Source organism: Syngnathoides biaculeatus, chromosome 12 (assembly GCF_019802595.1).
Source record: "Syngnathoides biaculeatus isolate LvHL_M chromosome 12, ASM1980259v1, whole genome shotgun sequence".
Taxonomy (NCBI): Eukaryota; Metazoa; Chordata; class Actinopteri; order Syngnathiformes; family Syngnathidae; genus Syngnathoides; species Syngnathoides biaculeatus.
Genome location: NC_084651.1, coordinates 4,434,328 through 4,458,102, shown reverse-complemented (window position 1 = coordinate 4,458,102; position 23,775 = coordinate 4,434,328). Strand labels below are relative to the sequence as shown.

Here is a 23,775-nt window from a genome sequence, read left to right as displayed (position 1 = left end):
GCACTCTTAAAACTCTTTAGTCTTATTGTTACCGTCGTCTCCAAACGTGCGCTGGAATTCAAAGCGGCGACAAAGAGTAAAAAGTACTTTACGCTTCATTTTATTTCACGCCGGCGTTGGGCGCTCTCCGTCGTTTGAGACACCGCAGCCAATCAATGACGGCGGGATTGGAACGGCCCCCGGGGAGCCGAGATGGAAATCTGCTCAGATAACAATAAACTGCCGCACACGCACGCGCACACTTTGACCATTAAAAGATTAAACAAGGACGCCAGATGTGTGCCGATTTCATCTCGGGCGAAGGAAGACACACATTCAATCCGAGTTTATGGACCTTTTCAGCATGACGTCATGCGCACTTCCGGGTGTTCTCCGAGTAAACAAACACTCGGATGTAAATTCAAACAAGGCAGCGCCATTGAGCAATCCGGGGGAAATTGCTTGAACGATGAGATCAGCATTCTTCTTCTGTACCGCCGTAGTTGAACGTGCGAAGTGTCAGTTCTAATTAAGGTGTTATGTGAGCTAAATCGCTTCAAGCCAGAGTTGACATTTCCTGTTATTGAAACTCGGGATCATTAAGGGACAGGCTAATGAATTGTCTTTTATGTCTCTCGGTTTCATGGCACAGATGTGCTTTTTATTTTTCTTCAATTACTCAAAGACAACTCAAACATCTGCAGTTATGCAGATAATGTGGTTCTACTGGCATCATCAAGTCGTGATCTCCAACACTCACTGGTGCGGTTCGCAGCTGAGTGTGAGGCGGCTGGGATGAGAATCGGCACCTCCAAATCTGAGACTTTGGTCCTCAGTCGGAAAAGGGTGGCGAGCCCTCTCCGGGTCAGGGACAAAATCCTGCCCCAAGTGGAGGAGTTCAAGTATCTTGGGGTCTTGTTCACGAGTGAGGGAAGAATGGAGCGGGAGATCGACAGACGGATCGGTGCAGCGTTTGCAGTGATGCGGATTTTGTATCGGTCCGTTGTGGTGATGATGGAGCTAAGTCGAAAGGTGAAGCTCTCAATTTACCAGTCGATCTACGTTCTTACCCTCACCTATGGGCTGTGGGTCGTGACCGAAAGAACAAGATCCCGGATACAAGCAGCCGAAATGAGTTTCCTCTGCAGGGTGTCCAGGCTCTCCCTTAGAGATAGGGTGAGAAGCTCGGTCATCTTGGAGGGGCTCAGTCTTGAGCCGCATTGAGAGGAGCCATATGAGGTGGCTTGGGTATTTGATCCGGATGCCTCCTGGACGCCTCCCTGTTGAGGTGTTCTGGGAATGTCCCACTGGAAAGAGACTCCGGGTACGATCCAGGACACGCTGGAGAGACTATGTCTCTCGGCTGGCCTGGGAACGCCTCGGGATCCCTCTGGAAAAGCTGGAAGAAGTGGCTGGGGAAAGGGAAGTCTGGGTATCCTTGCTGAAGCTACTTTCCCCACGACCCGACCGGGAGAAGCGGTAGAAGATGGATGGATGGATGGATGGATGGACAACCCAAACATGCATTTCATCCACACCACTGAGAAAAAAAGTCTTCCACAAACCTGACGATGGAAGTTTGCCCGCCAGTCGTTTGAAACGTCTGTCAGCCTTGCCGTCTTTTCTTTATTTATGACCTCCACTCGATTCATCCTCTTCTCCTTCAGGTTCTGCTGAATTCATTTCAAATGTTTTTTTGTTGTTGTTTTTTTACGAAATAGAAACTAAACAAAAGCTTTTGGGTGGGAGCACCGCCGCAAAATGATAGTCGATTACTTTCTGCCACCCAGAAGCACCCCGATGGTTCTTGTTTTCAAAGATGTAAAAGTTTCTCGCTATCGTCGAGCAGAGTCGACTGTAAATAACGCCGCTTTTCAGGGCCGACGTTCAGGTTCTGATAGATAGAAAATGCTTGATGTGGATGCATGTAAATGTGAAACCTGATTCGGTGACAACATAGCAATCAGATTGGACGATCAGTACGTGTCGTGAGGTCATTGCTCACCCGATTTGGCGCAGTGTAAACGGACTTTCATAGTGACATTGGTGCTGCGTTGTAGGCGGTTGATGTTGAATGTTGCTGTGCTGGCTTCTGGTTGGCACGTTGCCTCTTTACTTTCTTGTATCTCTTCCACTCATTTAAAATCTCTCTCTTTCTTTTTTTCTTTCTTTCTTTCCCCTCTCTCCCTCCCACTTTCTTACCGTCTCGCTCTTTTTTGAGTTTGTCAAACCCGGGCTGCCATCGACTTCTTCTCACTGCCAGCTAGCTTCCCGTCTCGGGCGCTGATGGCTGACCCGAAGACGCTGCCTCATCCTCACCGTTGGCACACACACATACACGCACACACACACGCACAGACTTGTACACTGGCACACACACCTTAATGGCTCCACATGGCTATCGATTAGAGATTGATTGGGCCGCTCCTTGTTCGAAAGTTCTGGAGACGGGGGCCCGCGGGCTGGCTGGCAAACATGCTGAGTCGTCCTTATGTCCTGACACGTGTGCATGCGCGGCCACACATGCACGCTCACACACACACACCACACACACACACACTTGGGAAGTTGGTCTACTGAAGTGTGCTACAAAAAATACGGTTGGATTGCTGTATGTTGTACATAAAATGATCAAAAGCACTCCCAGAAGCAAAACCAGATCAAGAACACTTATAGAAACAAAAACTAGATTGAGAACATGTATGGCCGGAAAATGGGACTGAGAAAATTTGTCCACAAAACTGAATTAAGATGCCTCGGAACCAAAATTAGAAGGGTGGTAACAACTACTGTAAATCAAGAACATGTACAGAAACAAAACCAGATCAAGAAAAAGTGGAGAAACAATCAGGTTTTTAAAAAAAAAAAAAAAAAAAGTATAGCCACACAACTTGAGCCAGAAACTGACAAAATGTTTTAAAACAGGGGGTGTCAAACTCGCCACATTATAGTTACGGTTTCCATCAGAGGGTCAGTATGACTGTAAAAATCTGTGGCCACCTAATCATATTTACATGTGGCATTTTTTAAGTAGTTTTGGAACGGGTTTTTCAACTATTGTTGATGTTTGGAAACATAAATACTTGTGATATCTCAGTATTATCATTTAGGATATGACAATGGGAAATTTTGGTGCAGATTTTAGCAAAAATCATGAAAGTTGTTACACATAATTTGCCTCCGCAGGCCACATAAAACCACGTGGCAGGCCGGATCTGGCCCCCGGGCCTTGAGTTTGACACCTGTTTTAAAAAAATAAAAACAAAACTCGATCCAGAACACGTAAACAAAACTGGATTTCATTTATAGCATGCGGCCAGCTAGCGAGTCGCGTGTGCCTCACTCGTGTCCCAACTTCGACGCACGCTCACGTGACAGGAAGTAGGCACTGCTGCTTGATCCAGGTGGGATGTAAATGGATTTGATGTTTGATTGGTTTGTGGAGGGAATCAGAACAACAACACACACACACACGGAGGCCTCCAGTGGCTGTGGACAGATGGGAGCTTGATGCTAATGGGACATGCGGCTAAATGGCGTTAATGAACAGAATAAATAGTCACCAAGGAAACTGTGCGTGTGTGTTTGCCATTTGTTTCTGTATGAGTTATGCTGATATCAGACGATAGGATTTTAGCCCCGATATTGGACGGTTTCTCGGCTCAGGTCCTCCATTTTTTTTTTGTCAAGATAGACAGAACTTTTTGTAGCGTGACATAATCCATGATCAAGCTGGTTTTGTTGATCCAATTAATTTTCCATATTTCCATTTTTGATCCTCTTTTGTTCCCATAACTGTTCTTATCCAGTTTTTTGTTTCCATAGCGGTTTTTGGTCCTGCATTGTTTACACGTGTTCTTGATCTCATCTTACTCTCCTGTTTAGCTTGTGTACATGTTCATTTTCCATACTTACCATACCATATATGTTGTCAATTCCGCAATCTTTTCTCATATGATCTCAATCTAGTTTTAGTTTTGTGTTCTCCATTTTGGTTGGTTTCCGTAGACTTTTTGATCTCCTCGATCCAAGGCTGAGCTTAGTCCAGTCTTGTTTACATCTGTTCTGTAAACATGTTCTTAGTCTGGTTTTCTTCCCATACGTGTCGTTCATCAAATTTTGTTTTTCTTTCACGTTCTGTGACTGTATGTCCACAACAGAAGTATTGCGACACAAAGCGTATATAAAACAGATTTCTCAAAAGGAGATTTAAAACAAAAAAGTGTGTGTCTTTTAAAAGTGTTAAATCAGTTGTGATTCTCGGTGATAACGAGACGCATGTATGCTTTTACGACCTTTGGCGGAGCAGACGTGCGTGTTTGCTCGTCAACGACTTCCATCTGTCGACGCAGTTTTTTTTTTTATCATCATCTCCTCTGTCAAAAATGTATTCCAAAGTGTTGCAGTCTGTCCATCAAGTCGTAAAATATGATTTTAATACCCTTTCCGCAGCACCTGTCCATGTGGAGGTTGGAAAACATGTTTGCGCTCACGTATAGTATCGTAAGGATTTTTTTTTTTTTTTATTGGTTATAGCACGGACTATAGAATGGAAGCAGTATACAAATGCATCATCGGGATGGGTGGAATGTGACAACAAAAATCAAGGTTCAGTACGCAAGAAGAGTCCAGCTGCTTTGTCAACCTTTGCAGATTACCCCGATGACAGAATCTAAACTGACATAAAGAAAAAACAAATTTTACATTAGTATTTTGCCGTGACATTGTGATAGTAAGTTAAATATAACTTGGCCAATGATGATATAAGGCTGACGTTTTATATATTGCGATACAAACACCAATAATGATTTTTGTAATTGCTTTGACTCCATCTGAAGAGCCCGGTTGAGGTTATTTTAATGTTTAACCATTAGCACCTGCCATGACCTGTGCTAGCCAGTAGATTAGCTGCACTTGTTTTGTTTGTACTGACTAAGCTAGTCGCTAGAGTGGGAGTGCAACTACTCACCGTATTACATCATTATCTTTGCGTGTGGTTCAACAATTTGGGATTTCGCCTCGAGTTGGACATCTGTGCTTTGCGGTATCGTCAGTTTTATTAGCACGTTAGCATGTGTAGCATGAGCGTTACCAATGTTGTCAGGTGCATCAGTCGGACTCCAGCTGTTGCTCGCTCTTGTGACGAAATCAAGCGTAACATTTGGCGGACACGCTTGCAGCTCGCTTGTGATCTTCGCCGCCGCGCCCGCGTGGGAACGACGCTAATGGACGCCGTCTGTCCGAGGAGGACGATGATGAAGGGACGATGTAACCGTTTCAAATGGAAGACCGCGTGCCCGCTTTTAACCCGGTTCGGTCAGCCATCACCACCGTAGACGTCTCATCAGACTCGAAACGCGGTTGATTTAACGCTTCATTGAACTCTTTTTTTTTTTTTTTTTTTTTTTTTCTTTCTTTCATTGAGACTTTGAGCTCTGCTAAATGATGTCAACCAAAAAGCTTTCGTGGAATATTAATAGCCTCGTTTGCATAAATTCAAAAACCAGAGAAAAGACCAAGTCAGTTTTAATGCCATTCGCAGCTGATAACTGATATACAACTTCTGTGAAAGTGCACATTGTCGAAGTATTTACTTTTAAAATATACGTAATTATGATGAGATTTTCTGGGCCCCAAACCTGACGGAAAATGTAACAATTTCACTTAGAGTATACATTTTGGTAAAATTGTTTAAATTCTGGTGACCCTCATCCCAAACAACAAAAGTCCTTTGAAACACATTAGGTGAAATCAGCCATTTTGAGCAAAATGCTCAAAATCATCTTAAAATGTCTGCTTCAGAGCTAACCAGTTGACTTGGGGCTTCGTCTTCTAACTTTTTGAAGGGCCGATTCATTGTTCACATGCGTACCAAATTTGGTGTTGTAAAGACAAACCGGCACCGATTTCCCAAAAGATTGCGAGGCACCCAATTTGATTGTGTTTGGGAGCAAAACGCAGCGCTCAATGTGTTTTATTTCTGTCAGTCTGACGACTTCAAGCGTGTTGCTGGTGTTCTCTCAGACGTTTTGCAGTCGCAGCTTCACAGTAATTGCCGTCCGCTCCGTCTCCAATGCCGAACGCAACGGGCCGCTTGTCCGGTCCACCAAATCCCATCTCTCCCTTTGTCTGGCAGCGCTGGCTAATTAGTCCTCCGTACAGATCATCTGTTTTTTTTTTTTTTTTTTTTAATTCCCTGGGCACCGCGAAGGGTCCGCAGCCAGAACAGAAACATCCTCAAGCCCGTTTCAGCACCAAAGGCCACATTGCAAAAACTCAAATACAACCGAGATGAAATATGTCAAGTGGATTTCACTTTGTTGCCAAGATATTTATTCTTAGCAGTTTTCGTGTTGGAACATGTAGCTAGCTTCAAGCATCTTTCCCCTTAAATTTTTTAAGGTGTTATAAAATAACTATTGAGAAATTACTGATATATTCATCATAAAATAAGAAAAATGATCATTCTGTAAGTGTGGTAGGGCTTGGACATTTTTTTTAAATCGACACTAATCTGATTAAAATCTGAGTGATGTCATTATTTTTTTCACAAGATTAGTGCAGTATATTTAGGAAGAAAAAACTCACCAGGTAACGGTCGCGCAGCTCGGACAAAGCTTGTCCTGGTTCTGGTTCTCACCACAGCAGGCGGTTTCTGCATGGTTTCTGTTCTGATAGCTCCTGTTCCCCTTTGGTAGCGAGGAGTGGAAAAATCGCTCAAAATCCTGCTGAAGAACAGGTCCGGGTCATTGTGAACTTTGAGTAAGTAGTATGGACTGTAAAACCCTTACTAGATATGAACACAGTAGTTGTAAGACACAGGTGAGTATTTAGGCTAGCAATGGTATATTTACTTGTTTTAAGAGCTGTCCAATTTTTTTTAGCCCAATTTTTTCTTAAATTGAAATATCTTGGACAAAGAATTAATATACCCTAATTCCCAGCCTACAGAGTGCACCTGGTTATACGGCTCCTCCTGTACATTTGTAAAGGAAATACCATTTGGTACATACATACGCCGCAGCTGTGTATAAGCCGCAAGTGCCCGCATTGAAAACCACATTCAAACACGAGATATTTACAAAGAAAAATGGTACACAGACTTTAACGCTAGGGCCGCCACACTAATACTAATGCTAACACGGGCGGTTAAAAAAAAAAAAAAAACATACCAGTAAAAATCACTGAGACACAGCAGTAACACGCTAGCGCACCGCTAATAGGGCCGGAAAAAAGTCACTTCCTCGGCACATTTATTCCACCGGTCTAACTCTTACCTTTTCCGCTCGAGTGCACCCTCGCGGCCGTTAGAAAAATTGTACAAATTAGCCGTATCATTGCATAAACCGCAGGGTTGAAAGCGTGTGAAAAAAGTCGCGGCTTATAGGCCGGAAATTATGGTACGTTGCCTTGATTTGTTCTATTTAATTGTACAAATATTGTTCTTTTTGGAGTGTATGTTTACTTTTTTTTATTTTAGTTTCCTGTTGTACTGACAGATTGTTTTGCTTGAGATAAATATATTCTTCATTTCATTGTTGGGTTTTTTTCTTCAAGATTTTTAGCTTTGCAATGTATCCTTTCAAGCCAAATTTCCAGCGGAAAGTCACCCCGCCGACGCCGCCACTTGATGCGCGTCTCAAGAGCGTTGTCCTCGGAGACGGACGCTTATCAGCCCAGGAAATCTTTTTTCCTTGTTTACGGCGCTCGGATCGCACTCGCCAATCCTAGCGGGAGACAAATGCTTGTCTGGAAGGCTGAGAAACATGGCGGAAATGAGATTTGTTATCGGCTCTTTGGCGTACCAATTGCCACATTCACGCACTCTCACACACACACACACAGATCAGATCCAAGTAGAGCCGATAATTGCGTCCGATATTCCGAGTGTTTTTATGTAAATCCAAAGAGGACGCTGAAGTGTGTCCTTTTGTCAAGCAGCTGCTTTGAAGCTCATAATGGAGGCGGCAGTGTGTGTCAGTGTGCGTGTTTGTGTAAGTGTGTCATTCAATAGCATCCATCATGATTATTCATGCCGAGAAACGACGCTTCAAAAGCCACAAATGGGCAAATAATTGATATTTTTATCAGCCGCTATCAGCAGGCTGTTTGTTTGAATGGATTTACAACAGGATACTGTGCGTGTGTGTGTGTGTGTGTGTGTGTGTGTGTGTGTGTGTGTGTGTGTGTGTGTGGTGTGTGTGTGTGTGTGTGTGTGTGTGTGTGTAATCGTTTATATTGTTTGCTTTAACCGTGTAAACGTCTGCTAGCATAGCCGTGCTAAAGCTAGCGCTGCAAGACTTGGTATCAATGCAATACCAAGTAAATATCGGGCCAATATTTTGCTGTTTGTCATGAGCAAGGCTTGGCCACTGCCAAGAAGGGCGTGGCCGAGCCACTGCTCTGGGCGGTGACACCTGTCACCGGTCACAGCTGTTTCACATTCGGAAAATTGAAATTAGACGGGCATTTAAATTGGAGTTGTTGTCACTGGCATTTGCCAGTTCGTTGCCTCGCGTGAGTGAGTTCCATTCACTGCCTGTGGGACTCTCCGCTTCTACGCGTAAGTTAGAGTAACCCGAGTCTCAGCGATTCTGTGCCCTTTAGTTTGATCCTGTCCTGTTGAGTTTGTTGGTTTGCCCCAGAGTCATCAGACCTTGCTGTATGTCTTTTGGATCCCGCCTAGCCTAGCGTTTCTGTGCCTCTGCCTTGTCGGACTGCTACACCCTGTGTGACCCAGTTTCCGGAATAAACCACATTGAACATTATGCCTCTGCCTCGAAGTCTTGCATTTGGGTCCGCCCTCCCACCGTTGGTTCTTGACACTGTGACAGATTTTTGTTTTAACACTTAATGGGATTGCGTCTTCGAAATTATACATCTGCACTGGCCTTTTGTCCCGTCCCCCCCCACTTGGATTATTATAGCGACTTTTCTCATGGATCAATCGGTACAGCAAGTGACGCTGTGATTTATATGAGCACAATTTTTATTCCTCCTGTTGCAATCCGCTCAATTTTTTTTAAATATGGGTTTAGTACTGGCAATAGTTACATATTGGGGCACTGGTCAAGAATTTTAGCGTGACTTAAATCCCAGGAAAAAATGTGGGGAACATTTCTACTCAATCAGAAAATATCTGATTATCATTATGATAAGAATATTCATAAACTGTTATCAATCAATGCCAGCATTCCTCCTGATATGAGGATTATTTGAATAGCTTTTCAGATGAATTGTCCTTATTTTGGTACGCTGGTGTTCCTCAAGGTTCTGTCGTCGAGCCCCGCATCTTTTGAACACGCAACGCTACACTTCCATGTCCACATTTCCAAAATGTCTGCATCAAAACAAGATAGGCCGCACCCTGTTCAGTTTTGAGGACAGGTCTTTGAGACTTTTGGTCAACCTGATCAATGCAACTTGTGTTAGGGGATAATTGTATTCAACATTACGATAATCAAACTTTGACGAGCTATTAAATGCCATCGGGCTAATAGCATGGAAATTTTGTGGTGTCTACATTTTTCCAGGAGGCATCCGCACCCCCTCCCCCAAAAGGTGATTTCTTTGTCTAAAGAATAATAAATACAGGGACTCCATTAGTAGATGGTTTGAAAGTCCATATTTTTGCTGCAGGTTATGTTAAAAAAAATTTGCAGTATTACGTGACATTATTTACTCAGGTGATATTCGCAGTGAAGTGAGATTTGTGCTCTGTTACGAGTTAGTGAGCTTGTTGTACTTTTTATGTCTCATTAAAACATGAACGAGAGCCGCAGTGTTGCAATCGATCCGAGCGCCGCCTCTCCGGCTGCATTATGGATGCAGACCTTCGCTCCCGAGACCACTTTGGGGTTTTGCCGCTTTTGTTTCTGACGAGACGACACTCTCGTAGGTTTCTGTTGTATTTACGGCGCTAGCGAAAATTAGCCCGAGGTAATAGCGTAACTTTGCCCCCCCCCCCCCAAAAAAAAAAAAAAAAAAAAAAAAACTGACGCTGGTGTTTTGAGAGCATCTCAAATCGGACAAAAACGTTCAAAAACAAAACTGATCAAAACCTTTACGGATGCACTTGTTCATTTCCTAATGATAAGACAGATAGATAATAATCTCTTAATACATTTATTGTATTATTAAGGGCACTTTTGTTTGTACAGCACAATTCCGACTTGTGTTCTTTTTGTTTTTTTTTTTTTGTTAAATAAGAACACAAAAGCCATTGACGAAAGACTGTCTTAAAAAGAAGACGTCACCGCTTAGATATTTAATTACATTTTTCTCCCTTGTCGAGCTAAGCCGCGAACATGAAAACGAGGATTTCTGCGGCGTGATGTGTCAAAATCCCCAAAGTGCAAGTTGATGAGCTGCGAAATGCCAACCAATCACTCACTTTGAGCGAGCAAACAGATTTGTCAGCAAACAAGCCGGCACGCCGAACGCGGCGCAGCTGCGCAAACATCGAAACCGCATCAAGTCCGGGGAGTTAAATCCACAAAATCTGCGCGGCCCTTTTTATTTTTTTTTGACCGCTGAGATAGGAGACAAGTCGACTGTCTCCAGGAAATCTTCGGCTCTTAATTGCCGTCGCCGGCCACTAATTGCTGTTGACACCGTCCATGATTTGCGCGACGGGGAGAAAATCTCTTTTGGCGTTCCTTTCCGCGTTTCAAATTCAACAAGATGAGTCCAGGGAGGAAGCTCCTGCGATGCAGAAGATAGGGAAAAGAGCATAGATTGTATTTTAAAAGTCCAATTCTGGGGAAATGAGGGGGAAAAAAAAACTGTAGTACAAAGCAATGTTTTCTCGTCTTTATACTGGCAGAGTGGATTTGAAATAAAGCAATTTTCGTGTCTTCACCATGACTATGAATATAGACTGGCAAATTCTCATCTTACAAGAGTCTCTTGTTTAATTTCACAAGGTACTCCAGACAAGTATTTTCTACTCGGACATTTTCAAAAGTAGTGAATTTTGCGTCCTTTAGGACTTCTCAGAAGGCAAATAAGTGTATTGCTCTTCAATGGCTTTAACATTGAGACTTATTGCAAATCCAAACGGAGTCACCGAGGACACGCTAATGGACTCGCTGTCACTGGAGGGTTGCCACCTGTTTCGCACACAAGCCCGCGACTTTTTATTTACCACGCTAACGCACACGAGCCCCTTCGAGGCAAACGCGCCCTCCCAGTGACGCCGTGATGTTAACGAGCTGTCAGGCGCCCCCAATGAGTGTCGCACCTGTGGCGACGGCGCTAGCACGCCGCCCGCGGCGGTGCGATGGGTTTGCCTGTCGCCCGTTAGCGCGCTTATGCTAGGACGACTAAATGCGACGGGGTAGAAACGATAGCGTCAATAGCTCAAATGAAGATTTAGAGGAATGCTATTTTATCTTTATTACAAGGAGTGAATTTAAACCATGTTGGGAGTGTTTTGGTGGCACCACAGGGGGAAAATAAAAGATTTCACGTTATATACGTGGGATGCTTATTTTGAAGAAACTTAATTTAGTTCTAGACAGTGAACTGCCCATAGCAAAACATCCATCCATCCATTTTCTTTGCCGCTTATCCTCACAAGGGTCAAGGGAGCGCTGGTCTTCTATCTGGGTCTTTAGTCCTGTACTGTATTTGTCATATCTGGGGCCTTAGTTTTCTCATAGTTTTTGATCCTGTTTTAGTTTACAGTCCTTAGGCCCAGTCTTCAGTCCCGTTTTGTCCTGACTTTGTCTTTCGTGCACGTTTCTCATTTAGTTCCAAGCCGTACACTTCAGTCCTGTGAATCCAGTATAGAATATACATTCACCATCCAATCACGGGATGGGCCAATCACTTTAAGAAATAATCCATTAATTTTCTTAGCCGCATATCCTCACAAGGGTCGTGGGGAGCGCTGGAGCCTATCCCGGCTATCAACGGGCAGGAGGCGGGGTACACCCTGAACTGGTTGCCAGCCAATTGTAGGGCACATGGAGACAAACAGCCACACTCACAATCACACCTAGTGTCCATTGAATGTTGCATTTTTTTGGGGATGTGGGAGGAAGCCGGAGTGCCTGGAGAAAACCCACGCAGGCACGGGGAGAGCATGGAAACTCCACACAGGTGGGTCTGGGATCGAACCCTGGACCTCAGAATGGTTTACCAGCTGAGCCACTGTGCTGCCCATATCAAAACATTTGAATGAATATTTTGCCCCCTCGGAGATGCTTTCAACATGTTTAAACTTACTAAAACAGTTTTTTTTTTAAGTATTCCTTAGCATCTGTTCTACCTCTCTCGCTGTCAAGAAATGTAAGATTTGAGATAAATGAAAAGTAGACTACTGTCCCACTAACAGTAAACAAAGTATCTGATCATCGCCGTAGTGAAAACGTGACCCTCAGCGTAACGATTTCATTGATGATTACAAATTGATAACTTATTTTATACATGGTATTCCTCAAGGCTCAATTCCAGGGCCCTCCATTTTTAAACATGTAATCTTCCACTCGGGTTACAAGCGTTTCACTTCAAAACAAAACGACTACTCCCCTATTCAGTCGTACACACGGCTCCTTGAGACTTTTGCGTGTATGCTTTGCCGCACAGACCGACCGGCGGCGCGTCTGCCACCTGAATCTCGTTCCGAAGATTCAAAATGATATCAATGACATCAAGAGTTGCATCTCAGCACTTTGGGAAATCGCCGTCTAGTGGAGTGCGCCGCATGCAGATGTTTGCTTGAGCGCGTCCTTGAGGAGACGACAAGGACGAGGTGGCGTAAATCAAACGTTGGACTGCTAACTTTGCATTATTAGATTCATAATGAGACAATGGCGCCGTTACGGGCGTACTTGCTGCACACTTCAGGGACGTCAGTGGTCCAGTAGACGCGTTTTCAAGTTTAAAAATGAAGAAAGAACAGGATCTAAATTAATAATTTTAATTATCTAACCTTTCTGATAGCTTGAAGATATATGTTCACAGCAGATATTTTGTATATATTTTTCAAATGTTCTTCATTTGACACAGTATACAAAATACCACACTAACATGCACATTATTTATAATGTGAATATTTGATAATAAAATACTGTATCGCCCAGTAACTGTATGTGCAGAAATATCAGATTTTTTTTATTTTTATTTCTGTACTTATGGCACAATTATTTTAAATGGCAGTGAGAGTTCGAAGAGGTGTGAAAAATTTAATTTCACCAATTTGTATCATATTTTCTCTTCATTTCCGAGTTATTTTGTTTTAATGAGAAGACCCAATGGTTGCGCTCATATCGAGCCACGGTTGCTTTTGTTGTCCCGGAGAAACAAAGACTTACACACTTGGCCAATAAAGTTGATTCTGATTGTTATTATTGATATTTTTATCATTGTGTCTTTTTACCAATAGTAAGCACACAATGTAAGAAGTTTTTTTTTTGGGGTTTTTTTTTAGCAGCTGCTGAGGGAGCGCCAGCAGATGGCCAGCCGCCCGTTCGCGTCGGTGGCGGTGGCATTGGAGGCGTGCCCCGACCGCCAGGCCTGGCTGCAAGTGAGTGGTTTGGTTTTTCAAATTCGTTCCCATCACAACGACGTTCATCGGACGTGCCAAAAGCATCGCACTAAATTCGGAAAAATGGAATTTTTAATGCGGTAAACAAATCGTCGTGCGTCTGGACTGCCTGAAAAAAAGCTAAGCTGTTAGCAGTTAGCAGCACTAGCTACTCCGTGATGTGCAGACATTTTTGTCCAGCCATGACACTTGCTACGTTTTGATCGTGAAGGTTGTGATTGTTGACGTGTTGTTGTCTTCCGACAGTGATGTTCTCTTTGTGAATGTTCGTATTTTGGGATTATTTTTTTTTTGTCGTTGTTGTTCTCTTTTGAATGTTGCCATTTTATTTCAACTGTTGACGTTCTCTTTTTGACAGTTGACCTTGTCTTTGTATTTGTGAATGATATTCTTCATTTTCTTTCAGATATAGATACACAGTGAAGCCTCGATTCTCAAACGTTCCCATTTTCGAACAAATCGGTTTTTGAATAAAATTTTGGGATATTTTTGCTTCTGTTCTCGAACGAAAATCGATTCTCGAACGCCGCCACAAAAACCGGAAATAACATATTACGCGCGGCTCGACCAGCTGACCCACAACCCGCTTTGTTGTGAATTTTCACGCCGCCGAAAAAACACGGAACTAACAAGCGCGCAGCGCAAGCAGCTGACCCACACACGACGCATTTTGCTATTGTAAATTCGAAAACCCCCGGAAAAAAAACTCGGAAATGACATAACCACCTCACTTTTATTATTCTGTATAACGCAGCCTGTGTACACAGACGTGTCCCGGTAGTGACTGTTGTTTTTCTTCTTATCGAGGACCACCGTATTGACCCCCAATTATGGGTCCAAAGAAGGCAAGCTGCACTTTTGTTAATAAAAAAAAAAAAGTTTACAATGCTGGGGGCTGAGTCGCTGTAGCTAGGGCAATGCACTCCCAGCCTAGCGTGCTATAATACTAAAGCATACACTTCAGGCAAAAAAATAAATATATTTCCTAAATTATTTTATAATATAAGGTATTTAAACTACACATGTATTTCTACTATGCAGTTTATTTTCAGGAAAAGCTAAAAAAATTGTTTAAAAAGCCCAATTTTTTTAGGCTTGGAACACATTTTTTTCCATTCATTGCAATGGGAAACATTGATTCGGTTTTCGAACAAATCACTTCTCGAACCTTTTTCTGGAACAGATTGTGATCGAGAACTGAGGCATTACTGTGTTTCGTTTTTGATCGTTGTTGACATTTTCTTTGAGCGTCATCTTTGGGATTTTCGCCGTCGTGTTTGTGATTCTTACTTTTTTTTTTTTTTTATCGTGATTGTTGACGTTGCCCTTGCGGATGTGGACGGCCTCTTTGGGCAAACGTTCCGATAATTGCGCTTTGAGCTTCCCCGGCGAAGGCGCGCGTCCATCTCGACGCCGCGCTTAACGACGCGACATCTGCTTGGCTGCGAGGGCGCGATAATTGCGCACTAAAGCGCATCTATGCGCCGCTCCCTCTTTTTTTATGCGATGCTAAGTCGTCGTCGTCCGCCGTTACGCGCCGCGCCTCTGTGAACGCAACAGCTGCCATTTGTGTTGTACGTCAATCTATTTTACTGCGTGTTTATGCAAATCATACATTCATTTAAATTTTTTTTTTTTTACGTTTTATGCTGTGAAACCGCAAGACATTAATGGAATCTGTGAGGTGGAGCTGGTCTTCTGTTTTGTCGCAGATAAATACTGATGTTCTCACAACATATCGCAATTTCGTAGCAAAACGTGATTAGCAAACTGGACCATCATTAACTTTTAGAATATATATATATATATATATATATATATATATATATATATATAATATATATATATATATTAAGCAGGACGGCACAGTGGATCAGCTGGTAAAGCGTTGGCCTCACAGTTCTGAGGTCACGGGTTCAATCCCACATCTGCCTGTGTGGAGTTTGCATGTTCTCCACCAGTGCCTGCGTGGGTTTTCCCCGGGCACTCCGGTTTCCTCCCACATCCCAAAAACATGCAACATGAATTGGACACTCCAAATTGCCTCTAGGTCTGATTGTGAGTGCAATTGGTTGTTTGTCTAGACGTGCCCTGCAATTGGCTGGCAACCAGTTCAGGGTGCACCCTGCCTCCTCGCCAATGACAGCTGGGATAGGCTTCATCACTCCGCGCAACCCTTGTGAGGATGAGCAGCAAAGAAAATGGATGGATGGATAAATTAAATTACATTAAAATGTTCCCGATTCCTCGGCCACGTCCCCACGCACTCATGGAGAATTGTCCCCATCGCCGTCGTCTTTCTGTCAAAATGACCCTCCTCAATGTGCCCCTCGACCTTAGAAAAGAGGGGAAAGAAACGATTATTCCACAATGTCGGCGTTCTTTTGGGCCGGGAAGTGTCAGATGCTCCCGCCACAACTCTCGCATCTCGGAATGCAGCAAACGCGACAGGACGTGCTGCTTGATTGTCTGCCCAACAGTTATGGGCAAAGGTTTTTGAAATGACCTTTTGACTATTATGACACACCTCGTATTTCTCATTGCTTTTCCATCCATTGATCCATTTTCTTTGCTGCTTATCCTCACGAGGGTCGCAGGGAGTGCAGGAGTCTATCCCAGCTGTCAACGGGCAGGAGGCGGGCGACAACCTGAACTGGTTGCCAGGCAATCGCAGGGCACATAGAGACAGACAACCAATCGCACTCGCAATCACATCTACGTGCAATTTTAGAGTCTCCAATGAATGGATGTTTTTGGGATGTGGGAGGAAACCGGAGTGCCCGGAGAAAACCCACGCAGGCACGGGGAGAACATGCAAACTCCACACAGGCAAGGCCGGGATCAAACCCGGGTCCTCAGAACTGTGAGGCCAATGCTTACCAGCTGATCCACCGTGCCACTTTATTGGTTTCTTCCTGACCAACAAGAACACCTTCCAGTTTTTGGAGCGTAATTCATTTTATTCAGCAAATGTCACACGCCAATAAAAAAAAAAAGGAAAAAAAGCGAGCCCAAAGTTTCCCAAGCCGCACTACCTACGCTCCCAATACTTCTCGGGCGCCTTCCCCCCTCTTTGCCCCCACGTCAAACCCAACCCCCCACCCCCACCAATCCGCTCCACGGGTTCGCGCCTTTGCGGCTGATTAACGGCGGACTGCCATTTTCAAAATGTCGCTTCAAGTAAGCCATCCGTCAGTTTCCCACGCGTTCTTTTAATCCGGCGGGCGTTTAACGTAGATCAGCACGCAAGCGGAGGGAGACGGCGGTGATGAATATTTACGACAGGTGGGCGTGACGATGTTTTGCGGCAAGGTACACAACCAAACACACACACTCCACAGGTGAGTCTCGACTCATTTTTCCGATAAAAGAACACAAAATCACATCCGTGTTGCTCATCTTGTCTATTTATGTATTTTGAAAGACACTGGTCAGTGAAGGATTTGGGGGGGGGGGGGGGGGGCAAAACTGAGATTTAAAAAAAAAAAAAAAAAAAACAAAGACGTGAAGAAAAAAAGATGACACCAGCCGCGGGAAGCCGCTGACATTAAAACGAGGAGAAACGACAAGTGCAGGGCTCGCTTTCGCTTCTCGGCTGTGCAAACCTTGACCCCTGCCCCCGCCCCACCTGCCCTCCCCCCCTTTAACTCTCCCCTTTGTGGGCCTTGACTCACGACAAAAGCGCATTTTGTAATAAATGACTTTTTTCTCATCGCAGGTGAGTGAACACAGCTGGCCCCGGTTGCTGTTTGTTTAACCACACCGGTGACGTTCTGAGATTGATGAGGAATCTTCCCACGTAGACTCGATGAATTAAAAGCCTTTAGACCAGGGGTCTCAAACTAGCGGCCCGGGGCAGAATTGCACCCCTCGAGACGATATTTTTACCTTAATATGAAAGTTTAATGGTAGCGCGGCCTTCGAGTTTTTATAGTATGGTGCGCGGAGCTGCCAAACCTGTCAATCACGGAAAAAACATTTTTTAGTTCATTTTTTGTCGCCATGGAGAGTTTTATTAGTAGTTTTGTACACAACCTGTTTACACCAGCATCATCGTTTATCTTATTTTGTGTTAAAAAATAAGAAATATGTTTGAGAAGATTTTTTATTTATTTATTCTAATTTGAATTGCTGGAGTTTGCATGTTCTCCCCGTGCCTGTGTGGGTTTTCTGCGGGCACTTCGGTTTCCTCCCACATCCCCAAAAACATGCAACATACATTAAACACTCTAAATTGCCCCCAGGTGTGGCTGTTTGTCTCTATGTGCCCTGCGATTGACTGGCGACCAGTTCAGGGTGTCCCCCGCCTCCTGCCTGTCATAGCTGGGATAGCTCCCAGCACTCCCCGTGACCCTCGTGAGGATAAGCAGCAAAGAAAATGAATGGATGGAATTTTAATTGCATGCACAAGTGCATTTGCATCTGTGGCCCAGGCTTAGCCAGATTTTGGCCCCAGCGGCACCAAAGTAAATCGAGTTTTTGAAAATATAACGCAAATGTCATACTGAGTACCGTAAATGGCGTAATTTATGGCCTACAAGCCGCGACTTTTTTCCACACGCTTTCATCCCTGCGGTTTATACGGTGATGGGGCTTCATTTGTGTATTTTTTCCAACGGCCGCAAGGGGGCACTCGAGTGGAAAAGGTAGGAATGAGACCGGTGGAATGTATGTGCCGAGGAAGGGACTTTTACCTACCCTGTTAGCGCTGTGCCAGTGTTAGCGCTGTGCTAGTGTGTCGCTGCTGCGTTACTGGCGTTTCTCAGTGATATTTACCGGTAAGTTTTATTTTAACCGGCCCGTTAGCGCTAGCCCCGCGCTAGCGTGAAACTCTTTCTGTGTACCGTCTTTCTTTGTAAATATCTCGTGTTTGAATGCGGGCTTCAATGTGGGCACTTGCGGCTTTTACACAGCTGCGGCGTATGTATGTACCAAATGGTATTTCTTTTACAAATGTATTGGGTGAGGCTTATAACCAAGTGCGCTCTGTAGGCCGAGAATTACGTCACAGGAGTGTGTGTAGTTAGAGTTGTGTGTAGTTGTTGCGGTGTGCGTGTTGTTATTCTGCAGAGGATGGGCTGAGCTCTTTTGTGCTCATTAGCGGGTTTTGTTCACCTTTTCTTGGTGTTTACAAGCCGGTCGATAATAACCCTCCTCAACGTCCTCATCCGTCAATATTCGAGGAGCAGCGGGAAAAATTGCGTTTTAGCCGGCCGCCGCCATGACGGCCTTGTGCGTGCGTGATCTTGTTATGTGCGCGTTTTTATTTGAGCAGGTAAACACATTAATCTCTCTGAAGCTATCAAGAGTTTAAAAAAAAAAATCTGGAGGCGAACGACAAAGAAAAGTTGACGAGGCGTCGGGGGGGACTTGAGTAATTTGCGGCGAGAGCGGCGGCGGGACAAAGAGGAGAGAAGACATCGCTGTCGCCCTCCACTCCGGTGGAGACGCAACATTTGATGTGCATTTGCGCTTCAGACGAAGGCGAAAACCATGACGACGACGATTTGGGATGAGGCGGTCGAGCGATTAGAAGCAACAAGGAGGAGGAAATTTGTTTAGCGTCATTTGTCAAGTGGCATGAAAAAATGGAAACATATTTTTGATTGATTTCTTTTTTTAATGATTAGCTCAAAGGTTACAAGTACCATGATGAACATTTGTTTTCACAGTAGCAATTGGACACTCGAGCTATTAATCTGTTTTTTATTGGTTATTCTTTCATTACTTTAGGCATGTGTACTTGACAGTTATTGTCTTATTTACTTATTCATAATTTATTTGGTCATCATATATCTTATTTTTTGTGTATTTGTAATGTGTAATTGCTATTTGTGTTTTCTGTTATTTTATTGGTGGCACGGTGGATCAGCTGGAAAGCGTTTGCCTCACAGTTCTGAGGACCCGGGTTCGATCCTGGCCCCGCCTGTATGGAGTTTGCATGTTCTCCCCGTCCGTGCCTGCGTGGGTTTCCTCTGGGTACTCCGGTTTCCTCCCACGTCCCAAAAACATGGAACAATTATTGGACACTCTAAATTGCCCCTAGGTGTTATTGTGAGTGTGGCTGTTTGTGTCCATGTGCCCTGCGATTGGCTGGCGACCAGTTCAGGGTGTGCCCCGTCCTGCCTGTTGACAGCGGGGATTGGCTCCAGCACACCCTGCTACCCTTGTGAGGACAAGCGGCTAAGAAAATGGATAGATGGGTGTTATTTTATTGTTTTTCTTCATTTATTTGGTTAAATTTGTCCTTTTGTTATTTGTATCTTGTGTATTTTATATTCTATATTTTGTGTTTTATAACATGGTTAACATAATGTTTATAGAGACAATTATTGCTTTTTTTAATTTTTGTATCTATTAGATTTTTTTTTTTTACGAATTTACGTTCATTTATTTTGAATGTTTATTTTTAATTTGCTTGCTGCTGACTTGGCTATTTTTCATTTACTATTTTACTGGAATTTATTACTGACTTTTTACTGATTACGTATTTTATGTTTTATGTTTTTAGTCTATTTTTTTTACTTTATGTACTTTAGGCACTTGCTGTTATTCGCTTGTCCGTGACTTTGTGCCTTTTTTTTTTTTTGTTCTGACTGTTGATTTCCTATTTAATAATTTGTTGTTGTTCACTTGTGCTTTATTTACTGCTACTAATGTGCTTATTATTGATTTATTTTTGTAGTTCATCGATGTAATTGTCGTGCGTGTCGATCCATTGTTGTGACGCGAGGAAAAGGTGGCGAATTCACAGGCGGGGGCAAGGGTGGACTGGGAATTTTCCGTTTATGTGGCGCAGCTTTTGCTTGATTGCAGGGACGAAGCCGCCACTTTGCGGCCTGACACCGTCTGAGCCTTGAAGGGATTTTTTTTTTCATCTTCAGCTTGTTGCCCTCCAGAAATTACAAAAAAAAGACCCTTGAACGATGTGGACAAAAAGAAACAAAACACTCTAACCGCCCTCCCCCCACACGTCTAAGTACACATTTTCATTCTTCTTTGAGACACACACACTCGACCCCCCCGCGGAGGAGCACCATCGACTCTTCCCATTTTTTAGACCGTTGAGAAGATTGGACACGACCATTTTGTGCACGGCGGGGTCCAAAACGGACTGACGACCCGATGGGCCGAGGGGGATGGGGTTGTGCGACGGGATGGGTGTGTGGGGTGGGGGTGGGGCTCCCTATCGACAGGATGGTGTTCTTGTTGCTCAGGAGGTCTCGGAGGAAAGTCTGCTCCTGTCTTAGTCAGAAGGGGGCACGCCAGTCGATCCGATCCAGAAGAGCTTGGAAGCCTGCGCTTGGGTTTCCAATTATGGTTGCAACGCAGAGATGAAATTGGCTTTTCATTGAGGGGTGGAAACAGAAGTTTGAACTTCGGCCTTTAAATCCGGGTTAGGATGTCATCCTGGGTTACGGTACGGACACGAGCTTGTTAGTGTTTCCACTTGTGGTTTCAAGAATCGGTTCCTGTTACAAAATATGGTTTCAAGTTGTGGTAGCTTCTCTGGGTTTGAAATTACTTTCAAGCATGTGGTAGTATTTCAAACTAAGGTTTTGGTTGCGAGTTATAGAGCCAAACCAGATTTAGGGTTTCAAACAGGAGTTTGGGTTTTTGCTTGGGTTTCAAGCAGGTCTTAGGTAAGGCCTAGGGTCAGGACCTGGATTTTTGGTTTCAAATTCTGCTTTTAAACTCAGGTCAGTGTTTCAAACAAAGGTCCGTGCTACAAGTTGTGATTTGAATGAAACAAGACTTTGGGTTTTAAGTCTGTGTTGCATACGGGGGTTAGGATGTCAAATCAGGTCTTCAAGCCTAAGATTAGGTTGTAAACAAGAGTTAGTGTTTCAAATGGTTTTTAAACAGGGGTTCATATTTTAAACAAGCGTTACAACAACATCTTTAAACGAGAGTTTCCGTTTCAAATTAGGCTGACAAGCCAGGTTTAAGGTCTGCGGTTTCAAGCCTGTCTTGGGTTTTTAAACAAGGGGTAGGATTTAAAATGATGGTTTTAAACAAGAATTAGCGTTTCGTATGAAGATCCCAAACTAAAGAGTAAGTAACCGATTGACCGATGTGTCGATGTAGTCGCGGCCAGAAGCAAAACCCTAACGGCAAATCCAGCCGCCCCCTTAACAGACCTTTTTGACATCACGGGATGTTTTTCCTGCATTGAGGCAACGCATGTCGCCCATGACAACGCGCCCAGCGTTCATCCAAAGTTCAGGGAAACGGAGAAAAGAGGGAAAGTCCAACGTTTGCTTCTCATTTCCAACCGCAAGTCGTGTCTGCTTTTGACATTATGAAAGATCTTCGCCTCTTGTCATCTTTCTGAAGACTTGAGCGCTTGAGAAAGACTTTGACTCCATTAAAAACAAACGCCCGCGGACAACTCGTTTCGCAGAGCCGTCACCAAAAACCGCAATCTGGCTCGCAAAATCCAACATTGGGGCCGTTAAACCGCAACCCGACCCGCTGAAATAACACCCACGGTTGCGCACTTAAACTGGCAAAGAGCTGTTGTCAAGAAAAAATTAAATGCAATGTTTACGTTAAAGCAGAGGGTTGTTAAAATCCTGTTCGACTTGGCAACATTAAATTTGATGGGCAGGTCTGTGGAGTGACAAGACCCAAGAAAAAAAAAAAAAAAAACATTTTGGTTGAAAGCGGCCAGTCCAGGGTCGTTGAACTTGAAAATCCAGCCCCTCAAGACTCATTTATTTGGAACTTGACCCACTAAGAAGTCAGGCATCAAAAGAAAGTCTGCCATCTTGATTTGAAGCAGCCGTTTTAGGGTTGGCGTTTATACCCAACCCCCATGTATAGGATACATGCGGGTGTGTGTCGGCGCGATTAAATATCAAGGTCTCGGCGTGCGACCTTTGCGGCGTAGCCGAGCAGAAAGGTTGAGCGAGATCGATAGCCGGGGAAATATTACCCGTGGCGTCGGATGTCGTAACGCGATGCGCACCACCTCGTCCCGCCGGTGCCCGTAACGATCTTATATTGTGTTATGAATTCACGCGGGCGCGCATGTTTGCATTTGCAGGCGGCGCCGAAGGCCATCGCCATGGAACCGTGTTGGGGGAGCAGAGCCGCCGTTCTCACCGTCCTGATGTTTTTACCCAGAATGTCGTGTGGAACGCCGCCGCCAGGACAATCCGGTACACACGTCAACTTTGCGGTTTCATTTTTTGGGGGGGAAATGAACTGAGCTTTGGAGTTGAAAGCTAAGAAGCCATGCCTTTGGGAATATTTCACCAAAAAATGAAATACATGTGCTGCCTAATTTGAGGCAACACAGATGAAGGAATCGAATTTGTGAAAAGTTTTCGTTTTGTGGGTGATGCACGGCAGCAAAATTCGACAGCTGCCAATAAAATGTTTTATTTCTGAGGTCGAGCTTCGGAGCCAGCTTTTCTTTGAGCAACATGAAAGTTGGTGGGCCCATTTGTCACGAGTCGACTCCTAAACGTCTCAAAAAGCCATGGCTGAAAAGACAGGAAGGCTGCCATTTTGGGTGCGACGCGCCCAGTTTCAGCTCATTTCAGTCATTGGCAACTGTCTTTTGTAGACCAACTTGGCAAAAGATTTATTTCTGATTACTTCTAAATATTAAGCGCCTGTACTAAATAGACAGATGACGTTACTTTGCAAACAATATCAGTTTTTGTTGATGTTGTGGGCGGAGCCTGACAGCAAAGTTTGCTGACTGACCATAGATGGGGTCAACAAGATACAGGAAGTCTGCCATTTTGGTCCAAAGTGGCCTTCGAGGGCAATTTGGCCATTTTCCAAGCTACTTGTCGGTAAAGACCTAATTGTAGTAATGCACTTCCTGAACTTAAAACAAAACATCAGCAAACAAAGTCGGCTTTATGACTTTCATTTTGTGACGTACTTGCGATCGGTAATGAGCCAAATAGATCCCGGCGTACTTCTTGACAGACAGCAAAATTTCAGAAAAATCGTAAAATAGGCTAATAGTACAGTAAGCTTAACCTGACGCTAATATGCTGATGAAGTACGTCGCAGATCGGTTTCACAAAGTCCATTAAGCGGCGTGGAATTGGGTTGACGTATCACCCCCGGGTCGACCGCCCAATCGCGATGGATGCCGTCGACTCTGGTGACGCTCGGTAGGCCCGAAACGCCCCACGACAAGCTTTTTGCTCAGTCAGCACAAATCTTGTGCCTTCAGTCTCAATTTTGGCTCCTTGCCTGTTCCCTTCGTTTATTTCATT

General features: G+C 44.1%; 1 protein-coding gene across 5 annotated transcripts in view; it reads left to right on the top strand.

Annotated features, from left to right (window-relative positions):
• Nucleotides 1–23,775, top strand: part of atrnl1a (attractin-like 1a) — a 114,275-nt gene that overhangs the window by 81,746 nt on the left and 8,754 nt on the right. For 3 of the 5 annotated variants that reach the window (XM_061837804.1, XM_061837799.1, XM_061837801.1), the window contains 2 exons: nt 13,415–13,510; nt 22,581–22,695. In XM_061837804.1, coding sequence (XP_061693788.1) covers nt 13,415–13,510; nt 22,581–22,695 — 211 coding nt within the window. Of the gene's footprint in view, nt 1–13,414; nt 13,511–19,403; nt 20,651–22,580; nt 22,696–23,775 lie in introns of those variants that run through there. The other 2 variants (XM_061837802.1, XM_061837803.1) reach the window with 2 other exon arrangements.